The sequence below is a fragment of the Chelmon rostratus genome, chromosome 22 (genome assembly GCF_017976325.1).
Source record: "Chelmon rostratus isolate fCheRos1 chromosome 22, fCheRos1.pri, whole genome shotgun sequence".
Classification (NCBI taxonomy): Eukaryota; Metazoa; Chordata; class Actinopteri; order Chaetodontiformes; family Chaetodontidae; genus Chelmon; species Chelmon rostratus.
The window spans coordinates 2,717,759-2,732,671 of NC_055679.1; the positions used below are offsets into that span (position 1 = coordinate 2,717,759).

General features: G+C 45.5%; 1 protein-coding gene across 2 annotated transcripts in view; it reads right to left on the minus strand.

The window, feature by feature from the left end:
• Positions 1–519: 519 nt before the first annotated feature.
• The window catches only part of scube1 (signal peptide, CUB domain, EGF-like 1), a 97,247-nt gene continuing 82,853 nt past the window's right edge, over positions 520–14,913 (minus strand). For both annotated transcript variants that reach the window (XM_041963639.1, XM_041963638.1), the window contains 14 exons: positions 13,275–13,391; positions 12,566–12,688; positions 12,257–12,376; positions 11,099–11,197; positions 9,347–9,463; positions 8,970–9,128; positions 8,654–8,857; positions 8,376–8,537; positions 7,897–8,064; positions 5,503–5,664; positions 5,155–5,352; positions 4,732–4,884; positions 4,464–4,543; positions 520–4,378 (listed from right to left, as the gene is read on the minus strand). In XM_041963639.1, the coding sequence (XP_041819573.1) occupies positions 4,226–4,378; positions 4,464–4,543; positions 4,732–4,884; positions 5,155–5,352; positions 5,503–5,664; positions 7,897–8,064; positions 8,376–8,537; positions 8,654–8,857; positions 8,970–9,128; positions 9,347–9,463; positions 11,099–11,197; positions 12,257–12,376; positions 12,566–12,688; positions 13,275–13,391 (2,015 nt within the window). In that variant the 3' untranslated portion in view covers positions 520–4,225. The remainder of the gene's footprint in view (positions 4,379–4,463; positions 4,544–4,731; positions 4,885–5,154; positions 5,353–5,502; positions 5,665–7,896; positions 8,065–8,375; positions 8,538–8,653; positions 8,858–8,969; positions 9,129–9,346; positions 9,464–11,098; positions 11,198–12,256; positions 12,377–12,565; positions 12,689–13,274; positions 13,392–14,913) is intronic.

The following is a 14,913-nucleotide window of genomic DNA, read 5'->3' on the forward strand; positions in this document are numbered from 1 at the left end:
CTAGTTGCAGTGTTAATTCATCCTGGCTTTGGGATTTGTTTAAAAAGCTGCTTTGAATGTGATTCCTCTGCACAGAAACAGTGTAAGGCAACTAATTGTTCACTGTGATGGATCAATCATCTTAAAGGAAGATTTTGACATTTTGTGAAATATGCTTATCTGCTTTGTCACTGAGAGCTAGATGAGAAGATACTCATGGCCGTGTGGTAGATTTGAAGCTATAGTTCTTTCATAAAGACTGGAACAGGCAACAAATTCATCATCATCATCATATCCATCCATTATCTATACACCGCTGAATCCTTTGCAGGGTCACGGGGGGGCTGGAGCCTATCCCAGCTGTCTCTCGGGCGACAGGCAGGGGACACCCTGGGCAAGTCGCCAGCCTACCACAGGGCTACATATACAGACAAACACCACTCATTCACACCTATGGACAATTTAGAGTTATCAATGAACCTCAGCATGTTTTTGGACTGTGGGAGGAAGCCGGAGAACCCGGTGAGAACCCACGCTGCACAGGGAGAACATGCAAACTCCACACAGAAAGATCCCAGGCGGGATCGAACCAGGGATCTTCTAGCTGTGAGGCGACGCTGCTAACCACCGAGCCACCGTGCAGCCCTCATCATCATATCATCCTCTCTAAAGCTGAATATTAAGATGTTTTCTTGCGGATTAAACAATTTAGATATAACACTTTAATTAGTGATGTTCAGATTTCAGATTTTCTTACCTTTGGACAGAGCTGGGCTACTTGATTCACCCTGTTTCCAGCCTTTATGCTAAGCTAAGCTAAGCGGCTGCTGGCTTCAGCTACATATTTCCTGCACAGACATGACAGTGGTATGAATCAGCTCAGCTAGACGGCCGTCACATCAACGTGCATGTCTCTGCACATTGATTTTCACAGTGCACTGTAGGAAACCTGAAATCCTGTGCTTTGGAAGATACTTATCAGTGTACCTGATCTGTGGTCATGTCAAACCTCCAGTCTGGTCCTTTAGTCCCTAATCATTGGGCTCTGATAAGATCTAAATTAGCACTGACACATCCTCATCTTCCTTGTGCTCGGCACAAAGACTAGAAGCCCTCTCTGCACATGAGTGACACTGCGAACAGCTTCAGCTTGTAGAGGAGCTTCTATCATCTGTCAGGGCAAGCTCGCTCTTTTATGAACAACACAACACACAGATAAAGTTCACTAGCTCACAGTTGAAGCTGCAAGTGCTACGGACACTCAGAAGGGAGATGCCTCTTATTCCGACTGTGTCCCTGCCACTACATTCACCTCCAGACCAACACTCCAGTCACACCGTACATGTTTCAACTCGCATTGTGCACATATAGAGTCCATCTTCAATACGCGGTATAGGATTCCAAAGACATATTAGTACCAACTGGAATGACACAGAAACATTTAGCTGGGTTATAAAAGAAAAAGCATAGTATACACACTATACTTCCTATTTAATGGAAAGAGAGTGCATCTGGGTGAATGCAGATATTTTAAGTAGTTTTTTAGAAACAGGCATATACTGTGGTATGTATGTATGTATGTATGTATGTATAATGCCATCATACAAGAAGCCGTTACGGCGAAGCTTCTTCTCTCTGGCAGCTATAGGCCATGTTTGCAGGATGAAGCAGGACTGGGCAGTGAAAACACAGACGAACTGTAGTGGTGGCGGCAGCTTCGAGTGACCCGACGCTTACACTGTCTTTCCTCTGTGCGCATTAGCTTAACGTACAGTCTCCGCTTCTGAGACGCGGGAGCTCCGACCTAAATGTCTCCTCACAGTGTGAACGCATGGGGCTTGAACTACTGGCTACTGTGAGATTTGGGGGGGGTAACTGCAAGCTACAGAGCGGGAGCGATAACAGGAGACACAGCCGTCTTTCCCTCTCGTCGCCGCCACATGTGGCACATTTCAAAACAACACAAAAAAGGTAACAAATACGTAACTTAGATCTTTTTCCTCCTACAGTTTAAAATATAAAATTCAAGTGCAATTAAAGTTCCAAATATTAGTTACATCACATACATTTCTCTCTAAAGTAACAATCTGTTACTTGCAGGTAGTTTATCTCATCTTGTTATATATCTTTTTTTATTATTTTTAAAAAATTACAATATAGACTTTCTGATTCACCCCTTTAATCTTTCCCTGTGCTCCAGTGGATGAAGCACCCACCGAAGCTGAACGGTTTCCATTTCCTCACTTTAACATTTCAAACCATTTTCCATGTTAAAATGTGTTTTAAGTGCACCGATTGTTCCCTCGTCTCTGTCTCGTGCACACCGGAGCCAATAAAGAAATGCAATCTGGGATACATCCATGCACACTGTGTGGGCCAATGCGCCTCACCACGCCACGCTGCGGACGACGTCGCGTCTGAAGCGTCCGTGGTGCGGGCTTCTGCAAGCTTTGACATGTTCAGCATAAATATTACAAGAACAAAACAAGAAAACAGAAAACAAAGCGGAGCAAAAATAACCGAGAGGTGGAGGGAGTGGAAGGAGGATGGCAGAAAAAAAAGAAGTAATTAATGAAGGAGTGGAAACCGGGGAATGGCTGGGGGAGAAGAAGGTGTAGGATATGATGTGCAGAAATAGGGTTTGACCGATATACTGGTTTGCTGATGCTGGCCTTGTATTTAATACTGGGGGTAGCACTTTTGTAATAGTACTGACTCACTTTGGGAATGTCATAATTAATGACTTTTTCATGCTTTACACATTTTTTTAAAAGGGTTATTTCAACATTTTGGGAAATTTCTTCTGTTGTCGAGAGTTAGATGAGAAGATTAATACCACTCTCATATCTGTCCATCAAATATGAAACTACAGCACACAGCAGGTTATCTTAGCTTAGCATAAAGGCTGGAAACATCCGTCCAAAGGTGCAAAAATCTGCTTTTACACGGACCACTAAGGTCCAGGAAGACACTGTGCCCAGCCAAGAAATAGTCCAGCATATCACCCCCCCCCCGGTAAACCCACAACATGCTGTGTTTCCACTTTTTAAAATTGTATTATATAAAATGAGATACAACATGTTGATAAGTTAGCTCCAGCGTGGTCCTTCGGACAGAGTAAGGTTAGCTGTTTCCCCATTTCCAGACTTTATGCTAAGCTAACTGGCTGCTGGCTGTTGCTTCATATTTACCATCCAGACATTTGAGTGATAACAGTCTCCTTTAATGAATATAATGCTCTATAAAGATTTATTTAATTTCTTGGTTGTGAGCCCACATGTAATTCTTTGGTTGCTGTGGCGCCCTGTGGCGGGGGTTAAGATGGCATCCTGTGACATCCCTGGTTCTAGTCTGGTTGGGGACCTTTGTTGCATCTCTGTCTCTCTCCCTCATCTCCTGTCATTCCTCTGTGATTTGCCTTTTTAGTTTTCAAGTTAAAAGACGACACTTTGCAGAGGATATACACAAACCAAAAGGATACTTAACTGAAACTGGGTTCACGCTTCTTCTCATTTATGCAATGTAGTGGCACATTACTGCTCTGTAAAGCTTGAACAAATAATGAAAAACTAATAGCACCAATCAAAGCCAAATTATGTCATGTATCTGTATCTGTCATCAACCAATAATAATGATCGAGCTACTTGTCACTGAAACTGACCTAAGACAGGACACTTTATTTTTATATTGTTTTGATTTTGTTGACAAATACTCAATTTGGTATTAATATTCCATTAGGCCACGCACCATCCACAGTGATCGATACTGCACCTTCACTGACGTAGCGTACAGTTGTGTGAGCCACCGTGCCTTAAGGAGCTGCTAAACTTTACTATACCATCACTACTTTAAAAACACTCAGTATTTGTACGTTTGGTATAAAATGGTCAATTTTAAAGAAACAAATATATACAAACAATATATATGTCAGGTATCCTCTGCTACATTCTAAAAATACTAATACCAACCCTCAAAAACCCATATCGGTCAAACCTTACACAATAGCTGCACCAGCTGGAGGGAGGGGGGTCAGTTAATGATGGATTAAAGGGGTCAAAGCTGAAGAAAGGCATCATTTGACAAGTACAGGAAATGAAGATGTTTAGTCATAGAAAGGGTACATCAATGTACTGAGGGGAGGGCGTGAGAGAAGTCGATTTGGGGGGGGGGGGGTTACATTTAGGTTGCTGGACTTGGAATGACGCAGGATGACAGAGGTCTTTAACAGGCAGCGGAGACGCCCTGTCTATTTGTACGGCCGTAGGAACCTGGTGACTTTGGAGCGCAGCAGCTTGATGAAGGAGCGAGGGAACATCTCTTTGGACTCCTGTGCTGTGTACCTGAAGTAGTTCTGGGGATGGGCCAGCACGTCAAACAGGGCCTTTATCAGCTTCTTGTCCTGTAGGGAGGACACGTGGGCAGAGTGTCAGAGTGCTTTGCACCATACGGCCATGAGGCGGGTAACATGCTGTAACCTTCAGTACCTTCAGTATCTCCTGGTGGTTCTCGGAGGCGTAGAGTCTGCCATCTCGCACTATGTCCTCTATCAGCTGCTGGTAGTCCTCTGGAACACAACAGGGTTTTGTGTATATTGAGTGTTGTTGAGTTATAGTAGAAGGCAAAATAAATAGCAGCAAGAAAAAATAATGAGACTAATCATGTGATTCACGAGGACATTTGGAATCTTTAATCACTAATGGCAGCCTGTACCAGAGATTAGAGATTATATTATTAGATTATATATTGACTCACCATCGTACGTCACATACGGAACTTGGAAGCCTTTGCCGCTGTTGCCCTCGTTGGACTTAAACTGAATCCAGAGCTTGCGAGAGCGGGAGGTGAAGGCGATGGGCCGCTCATAGGTCTGACACGTCTCATAGGTGGTGATGGATGTGGGAAGGGCTGGAAGACGAGTACAAACGTGTTAGAAGGGCACACCACGTCCTTGTGACTATCCAGGACTGTAAGGATGCTTTCCCAGATGCTATTCAGAAACAACAAGTGCCAGCTGCCAAAGCTGCTAACGCAATAATCTTATGGTGCTTTAAATATGAGTATCATCTAAATCAGTAACTTGTAAACTGTCCACATGCAGACCATGTATCTGTCTGATCAGTTCTGTGAAAAAGAACGTAAAAAGGAAATGACCATGAACAAAATATTTCTCTTTACCGCTCTTCCTCATGACCAGCACGTCCCCGCACTCATCCTCGATGGGGAGGAAAATCTCTGGCACCACAATGAGAATCCGCCTCTTGTGCGGCGGGTTGATGGTCCAGACGCAGTCCACATTGGACGGGTAATCCCCGGGGTAGTTAGGAGACTCGATGTAGCCCGTGTATTCTCCCAGCTCACCTCCACACACCTGGTCTGAGGACAAAATAATGGAAACACTTTTCAACCGTGTCGAAAAAACCTACTACTGCCCCTGAAGCCTGTTCTCCTCCGGCACTCATTATCAGTCACTCTGGATAGTCTCAGTTAAATTTCCCAGAAGAAGAAGAAGTTGAGCAGAATTACTTTTGCAGTGGGAGACATTGGTGGCGCCGTCGAAGTCCGTGGTGGTGTTCCCCGGGCAGGTGATGCAGTAGTTCTGCCCAAACTCAGACTGGTAGGTGCCTGCTGGGCAGCGGATGCAGCGGTGGGTGCTGGAGTTGTAGTAGTGTCCAGGAGCGCAGTGCACTGAGGGGAAACAGGAGGGGCTCAGTGTGCACGCAGCATAAACTGAATGAAGATAAACAGCAGGCCATCCACAAGATACACCGCGCAGCTGTGATGTTATTCATGCCTCCATTACAGAACGGGCAGATAAACAAAGCACTAAACCCCCTGTATGGACGACTTTATCATCTGCTTGTGCAAATTGCCATCTCACGCACATCTGCACACTCCTTTACGATGGCATTAACGATGGAGCTGCTGACGAATGGCTTGTGTCATTGCAAATGCCAGTATTAACATACGCAGTTTTGCAGTTTTTGCATGCTAATGAGCACGCAGTGACCGTGCTAACATGCCGATGCTGAGAAGGTATAATGTTTACCATGTGCGCCATCATAGCATATTACCATGCTAATATTAGCGGATTAGCACTGAACACAATATATGGCTGAGGCAGATGAGAATGTCAGATGAGAATGTGGTTTCGCAGGTGTTCAGTGAGAATCCAAAGTGGATTTTAACGCCATCATGCAATGGTGAGACATTGAAGGTAAGCTTCTGATAATCACCCCCTCAAATACATGTCTGTCATTTTTCCTGTCCTTGTTGTCACCCAGAGAGACACGGTGAAGAGGGTGGACTCTGGGGTCTAAATCAGTAAAAAAGAAACTGGACTGGTCTCACAACAGTGAAGCTCCCTTCAGGGAGAGACAGAGCAGACTGTTCTTCTTGAGGAGATCCTTCAATGTGTGCAGCAGGCTCCTGCAGATCTTCTACCGCTCTGTGTTTACCAGGGAGGTCAGCTCTCTCGACGAGCCGTTAAGGTAGGCCAGCTTGTGTGGAGGCAGTGGCGGGAAGGAGGATGAAGGACAAAATCAAAGCTGTCTCAGATATCTCCACTCGCCCTCTCTGCAATGAGCGGTGGCATGTGGGCAGCTCCTTCAGCTACTGGATCATCTCACTCAGGTGTAATAAAGGTGTGCCCTCTGCCACCCCCTCATCTGTCTGTCAGTTTGTTCTGTTCTCCTCCCTGTGTGAACAACACTTTGCTCCTGTCAGGCTCTGCAGTCTGTCCGTTTAATTAACCTACTGGTATATACAGCATGTACATAATAGTTCAAATGTTTGTTTACCTTTTGCCATATTGTAAATTCAATGTTGCATCTCCCTGACCCTCTGTTGTTGTGTCCCACTAACCCCTAGTTTCTCTTCTTTGTCCCCTTGTTTCACTCAGGTTCCTCTGAGCTGAAACATCAACCATCCTTGCACCTCTACCTGTCCCCTGGGTGCCGGTGAACCATTCAAGATGTTTTGGATCTGAGTCTTCATCCTCCTGCTTTTCTCTCTCGCTCTACGTTTGTGCATAGTGTCCTTTTCGCTCTCTTTCTCTGAGTTTTTGTTCTTTTCTACTTCCTGCGCGAATGACGCGTTTGAGCTTTGCTCTTGTGAGTGTCCACTTCGTGTAGCTCGGGTCTGTTTGGCGACACCCAGGTTTGCTCATCATCTACTGCACATCTGTCCGTCCTGGGAGAGGGATCCCTCCTCTGTTGCTCCTCCTGAGGTTTCTGCGTCGACAGGATAGATGATGTAGTTTGCCGTACAGATTGTGATGCTACTTGAGGCAAATGTTTTGATCTGTGATATTGGGATGTGTGAATAAAATTCACCTCACTTTGTTAAGCTTTGTTTTTTTCTGTGTGTCTATTAGTTTGTTAGTTCATTAATAGAAACGAAACGCAGAATGAAGTTCCTTGTGTTCACAAAGCTGTAGCCATGACAGCAGACAATAAAGACAGATGCTGCTGCAAAGAAGCTCCAAACTGTAAAACGGGGATGCTTCACACACGTCTTGAACCTGGCAGCACAGAACATCTCTACAATCATGTGAAATATGGTCACAACCTGCCCTTCTGTTCCCGAGTTATGGTGTTGAATAATGCACAACATTATGATCACAGTGAAGATGACCTTTGACCTTTTGGATATAAGATGGCATCACTTCATCCTTTTATCCTATGAGACATTTTGGGTGAAATTGTGTCATAATTAGCAGACGAATTCTTGAGCTATGGCCAAAAACTTTTGCGCATTTGAAGAAACCGCCCCCCACCCCCGGTGTTCCTGAGATATTGCGATTATGAGGATGGGATGGACGGACAACCTGAAAACAAAATGCCTCCGGTCACGACTGTCACACGGTATAAACACACACACTGAAGACAGAAAGAGACACACACTGTCACAAAGCCTCACCTTTGGCCTCACAGTCCCTGAAGGAGACGGATCCTTCATACTTGGTCATGAGACCTCCTCCACAGGGGAAGCAGAGCACCCGGCCTGGCTCTGGCTGGTAGAAGCCCAGCGGACAGAGCTGGCATGGACGGAAACCGTCGGCAGAGTAATGACCTGCTGGACACTGACCTGAGGGACGGACAGAGGAAAGTCACCTCTTTTCTTCATTTATCTGTATCTGCAGCAGCATCGGTCTGTCGCTCCAACTCAGTTCACAATAATGGCCACAAGGTGGTGCCAACCCAACACATTTATACAACCACATTCTATACGTGTGTCACCAGTGTAGATAAGACTACTTTTGTACTTTTGCCCCGAATGTCCCAATTTCAGCAAAGTGAACGACAAACCAGCTCCTGTGCGTTCATTTAATGAATATAATGGTTTCAGTACTTTGGGGGGAAGAATGGAGGAGCTGTAATGATGGGATGGTGAGTTACCTCCACACTGAGACACGTTCTTGGCCCCGGCGATGCCCTGCCCTTCAGTGCTGGGACACGGCTCGCAGGACAGCTGACCCACCGTGTCCTGGTACGTGCCGGGAGGACACTGGACACACTGCTCCTGCTCTCCGCTGTAGAAGGTCCCCACGCCACAGCTCACTGAGGAGGACGACACAGCGGAGAACTCTGAAGACTTTTCGGTAGCTCCTATTGGTTTTCCTCGTAATGACAGGACAGCAACACCATGACAACAAATGACAACGAGCAATACTCACCACACTTTCCGTCTCGGAGGACTTGTCCCGTGCTACAGGCCTCGGCACCCTCCGGTACCTTGGACGGTTTCTGGGCCACCTCATACTCTGTCCCAGAGAACTGGATGTAGAACTGCTGCTTGTTGATGGACTTCCTGAGCGTCCGCATGGCACTCTGCAGTTTCTGCTTCATCCTCTCCCGCACACACTCCACATTACACGAGTCTGAGGCAACAATCAGTGTTAATGGTGATAATGTCTTTTTTTGGTTCTATGAATGACATCATATTGTATTCTGTATAGTTTGGGACCACAAGAGAAAGAAAGACCGTCACACCTGAGGCCTCCTCCTCCTTCATCTCCATCTCAAACTCAGCTGTGATGTGGGAAACCTCTTTGGAAGGAGACTTGCGTCCTCGTCGGCGCTTCTTGGACGAGTCGCACTTGAGGTTGACAAAAGTGACCTGGCAGTCGTCGGTGCAGGGGAACTGGCCGCCTTCCAGGGGAATAAAACGGACGCGAAGAGCGAGGAGGAGGAGGCAAAGAAGGAGAGCCGTAAGATAAAAGATGCAGATCATAATGTGTTAGAATAATATGCAATAATTAAGCACTAAACATAGGTGCACTTTTTCACCTTTCAGTTAAAATATATATTCTAGGCGGTCGTGTGTGTTAACAGAGGCTTCCTAAACACTGAGCTGATCTGTTGTGTACCTTGCAGGTTCTGCTTGGATGAATCTCTGTGTTTCTCCTTGTTGCGGGGCCTCAGGTGACACTTGGCGTCTTTGATCTTAAACCTGGCCTTCTGTTTGATGGGTGGGGCCAGGGTGTCTTTATTCGTACACAGCACAAAAAAATACAGTTTTATATATTAATCATAACATGGTATAAACAACAGGTGTATATTGTTTACTTTTAGCAAATGATCACCTGTATACATTTTTGGTCTTTCTCAAGTAATAATGCAAAATGACATTTTCTGCCCCTTTAATCTGAATTGACTGAATCGTCTTTATTGACCTTTTTGTGATGCACTGTTTCATCGTTCACACCTCCAATGCTTGCATCTGCATCTCTTTTGTCTTGACAACCCGTTTACACTACCCTCCAACCAGTAAAGAACTGTTTCAGCACACATGAGCGCAAGATCCTTTATGAGCGTCCCGCTCGCATTCACTGCCCCAAGTAACAGGAAATTAATGGTAAATGATTTCTGGTGTCTGATATTTTCCTTTGCTTTGCTGAAGCAGTGCTTTACTTGACATTTCCTCCTGTTGTGTGTTGTGTGGCGTTAACACTTTAGTTCATGTTCTTATACTTTAGTAAATTTGCTTATTTTCTCGAACTGGTCAGAGACTCACATAAATCACACACAGCAGCCCGATAGTGATTATTAGCCATTGTGATGCATGAATATTTAGGAAGAAATCTCAAACTGGTCAAATGTAAAAAAACAAAAAAACAAAAAAAAAAGGCAGTGTACTTTTGACCCTGCTGTGTAGTAATCTGGTCATCTGCAGGTTAGAGTTGATTCAGATTTACTGCTGCTTTTGTGCCTCAGATAAAGTGTATTTGTCAAACAGATGCAGCAGCAGGCTGGAGTCACTGTTTGCCTCACTGCATATGAATTTAAGGGAGGATCGCACAAATAATAGTAGGAGACATGTTCAACAGAGGTCGATTACGTATTCCGCTGGATTTACTGAGGTCACGCTACTTGCCACTGTCACTTTTGCCAGGAAAATTCTCTACCTCTGAAAAGGAGGCGTAAACACAGTGAAGATGGGATTTACAGGAGGAAGATTGTAGTGGGGAAAACACGGGCGTTAAATAACGGCTTGTATATAACTAAAAACTGGCTATAAGATACAATAATGAAGCAATGAGGCTGTTATCAACATACAACATAACATCTGATTACTGCAATGCAAGCAAACAGTGGACTATTGTGGTTTATGTTTGTCAAAACTTAAATTTGAACTTTGAACCATCAGTGAATTTAAAATCTCTACAGGTACTGCATGTACCTCAGTATCCACCTCCACCTGCTGCACTCAGAGCTGCTGGTCTTGCTGCTTTCCTTCTCTTCGCTGGCTGAGATGTCTTGTGTATAGTTTGTCTGTCATTAATATATTTTAGAATATCACCTCATCTTCTCTTTGCCATGAACGTCTTCATCATCTCCTCATGTATTAATGATCACTTTATAATGTCCTAATTGTTTCTGTAACCTTTTGAGTAATAGGAGCAGTTTTTCTGCTGAACTGCACCTTTGAGCTCTCCTTCACCGGCAGTGTGCGTCTGCAGGGCAGTACCTGGATCAGTCCAGGACCCGACAGCATAATGAGCTGCTGTCTTGGCACATCTCATCTCAATGAAAACAACAGCGTACGTTTGGACAATGCCATTTACTACGTAAACCTGGTCCCAACTACTACGTTTCCCATCATGTTTGGCCTACTGTACCGGCGCAGGTGGGTAAGGCAGTGGTGGCATTCCTCTTCTGAGGAGCTTTACCAGGCTGGACCGGCACTCCGCAGCTCAGTGTGTAGCTGTTCTCTGAGTCTGTAAGGAACACACACACACACACACACACATTGGTGAGAAAAGAGAAATCAGACATGGTGAAGAGAGGTAAGGGAGGCTGGAGGACTGAGTGACCTGGTCCTCCCATAGCATCAAACAGTTGTGAGTGTGTGTACATTGGTACGCCCGCCAAGTAAAACACATTCACTTGGCTGCACTTTGGCACAGTTCTGAGGATTCTGAAGAATTTTATTCAAGTTGTATGACCTTGCAATTTTCTGCATTCAGGAACTAGATCGACAGCCCAGAGGAAACTCTGCTGCCATGTGACCTTAAACCCACACAGCCCAAATGAAAGATCTATGCACCCTGTCTTTGTACGCTGATGCACACGTACACACAAAGACGCATTTCAAGTAAGAAATGAGGGATGAAGCTTTCAGAGGTCATAAAAGAGAGATGATTAAATAAGAGCCTGGGCTGCGTTCAGCCACAGGAATTTACATGGCTCCCTCCCCCGAAAATTAAGACGCACTCCAAAAAGACAGAAAAACAAATATTTCAGCTCATTCCTGAGAGCTATCCATCATTCTAACACGACGGCCGCCAAGTTAAACGGAGCTAGGGCCACGCTATGGAAAAAATGGCGTGATCAAAGAATGTAATCGATTTACAGATGTGTGTTAAGTAGTATCACAGGAGGAGAGGCCGGGGTGCCAGCCAAAGTGCTGGGGTGGGTGAAGCCAAGAAAACCTCGCGGAGTGAAAAACACATCAGTCTGAGTGGAGAGCCCCCTGAGGAGTCAACAAATGTAGCAATAAAGAGCGTGAGCGCCATCATCAAGCATCAGTGGCATCGAGAGGAAAGGAGAGTTCAGAAGGCTGCGCCTGCAAGTTGTCGCCACCAGAGGGCAGCAAAAATACAGAGATTAAAAAAACAATGACATGGTTTCTTCTTTGTCACAGATGATTATGAAGTGAATATAGGGAATGCATCTTCACTACAGGTTGGACAGAACAAGCTGGGTACAGCACAACACTTCATAATAACCCTTTTTTATAATGGTTCAGTACAGGAGATGTGTGTGTGTGTGTGTACCTGCAAGGAAGAGGGCGTTGGAGGGGCAGGAGAGCGAGCAGACCTCTGCCCCGCCGCTCTTGGTGCAGGTCAGCTGGGCTCGGGGTGCTGGCTTCCCATTGGGCAGACACTTCACCGCCTCTGAGGAACACACAGAGTCACATCACCATGACAACCACCTGGACACACACACACACACACACACACACACACCTCTGTTCAGGCCTGCTGTGCGGAATCCACCACGCCACATGTGCAGAAAGTCCAAAGCAGACAAACGCACACACGCACGCACACGCACACACAGACGTACACAGAGCTGGTGCTCACCGATGCAGTCTTTCTTGTTCCAGTGGAGTTTCTGCCCAGGTGGGCACACACACTCGTAGCTGCCCTGGGTGTTTACGCAGCCGTACTCGCAGCTCCCGTTGCTGATGCTGCACTCGTCAATGTCTGAGACACAACCACAGACAGCATGACACATAACAACACTAGATATAAGCACAGAGGTAACACCAGGTGTGGTTTGATTGGTTTGAAGTGTGTCAGTCCTTTTCAAACAGACCTGGGGGCCTGAGTCTCAACTTAACTTCAGTTCTACATGTAGTTTGCAATATATGTTTTCTTTCATTGATAGTTGTGGGACATTATCCTCAGGTTTTTGTCCATTTCTTCTTATACCTAACCAATTTATTAGGTGGACCAAGCTAATACAGTCCCGCTCCTGCAGCTGTGATCACACTCACTCCACCTTTCCATCAGTGATGTCAGGACAGTCTGAACTGCACCCACACCCTCACCACATCCATTCATCAGCATCCAGAAAACTCAGGGAGGAGTTATTCAGGGGAACTGAGGTGTGAGAGAGCTCTCAGCAGCAGCCGTCTGCACATGCTCAGTGACCCCTCACCTTCACACTCTGAAAAGCATTTCCCTTTCAGATGCATACACACAATCACGCACGTTTTAGCTCCTCTGTCACGCACACACTTCAGCTGTGTCAGTTTGTGTTTCTGCTGGGACAGATTTGGACACTCACCTCCACAGTGAGTGAGGCCGTACAGGATGTAGCCCTTGTTGCACAAGCACTCAAAGCTGCCAGGGTAGTTGATGCAGGTGTGGTCGCAGGTTCTCTCAAAGGAGCACTCGTCGATGTCTGTGGGAGAACAAAGAGATACCCACTGCTGAGAAATACTGTGAATACTGCAGCGGAAAGGGTTGAAAACAGGAAATGGACAAACCAGTCACTGCAAGAGACATCATCATCAGTGACTTGGCAAATCAGGCTTCATTAGGCTTGTTTTTGTTCATTCACTAATGGTTTCCCATTCACATCAGGACAGCGATGCCTTCTTACAGCCAGCATCAAGTGGCCATTAAAAAAGAATCATCTTAAAGGGAAACTCCCCTGATTTTTCACATAAATGTCAATCTATCCATCATTGTTAGTCCTGCTGACCCTGAGAAAACTGCTGCATCACATCCTCTCTGGCTAAAATAACCCTGATGATGACTGCAAATGTATCACAAGAAGCTTGTGTCACAACCTGGGGTCAGAGAGGTTGACGGGCGGGGGAGTCATGAAGGGAATGTTTTACATCGCAGACTGACATCTGCTGCTTGTGATCACCTTTACCTGCAGCTCAGCAAACATCCTACAGAGCAGATGTGTAATCAATGATCTTGCAGAGCGTGAAGGCTGACGGAGCAGCAGCTCCTCTGCAGCAGTCTGACAAACACATGTTTGTTCACACAGCAGTGCTAATTAGATCAGCTCTCCTGCACAGCTCTGGGATCAGCTGTTACTGTTATAATAGTCATGATGACTGGACAGAATGTGTTGATATTTGTGTTTTATTATATGTATAAGAAAACAATATGATATAATGATCAGAAAAATTCAACTTAAGGTTTCAGTAATGAGGTCTAGATCAGATTTGACATGTTTTGCATATTGATCAGAGACACTGAAGGCCTGCTGCACCAGCTCAGATGTTATTCCAGCCTTGTAAGTCTCATGAAATCCTGCTGACGTCCTGTCCGTGGTGACAACTGCAACACAGGTGCTGCTGGACTCCAAACACAGTAATGGAACTATGAGCTGGTCAGGTCATGGTTTAAATCAGTCCAGAGAGAGCACGCAGGTTTTGTCCTGCTGCACTGGTGGAAGCAAAGGCAGTGGGATGAGTGCTTTACAGACCTTGCGATCTTAATGACTCATTTATGGACAAACACAGGCTGCTCACCAAAGACTTAAGAGGCCATTCTATTAATCACGGTGGACGCTATAGCAAACAAATACATGCGTTCCACGCTAAACTAGGACAAGAGCTCATTCTAATAAACCAATCCGGAAAAACTCCACTGGACTGAGGTTGAAATGGCTCACATTCACCGTTACGTCAATGTCTGTGTAAGTATGTGTGCGTGTGCCCGCCTGCACATGTGTTTATGTATACTTGTCCAGCACCAAATATTATTAACCTATCAGGAATGGAGGCCAGCGTTTCAAGCTCACCTGGTTTATTTCAGGCTGTTCCGCGGGGCTTTACAGGGGCTAAAAATACGACATGTTATAATGGAGTTTGTCATGTGGAGGAAGTTGTTAAGGCCTGGATGTTGGCTCGGTAAATATTCCAGGCAACTGTCCATGTGACGACTTAGGAATAGCTTGCCTG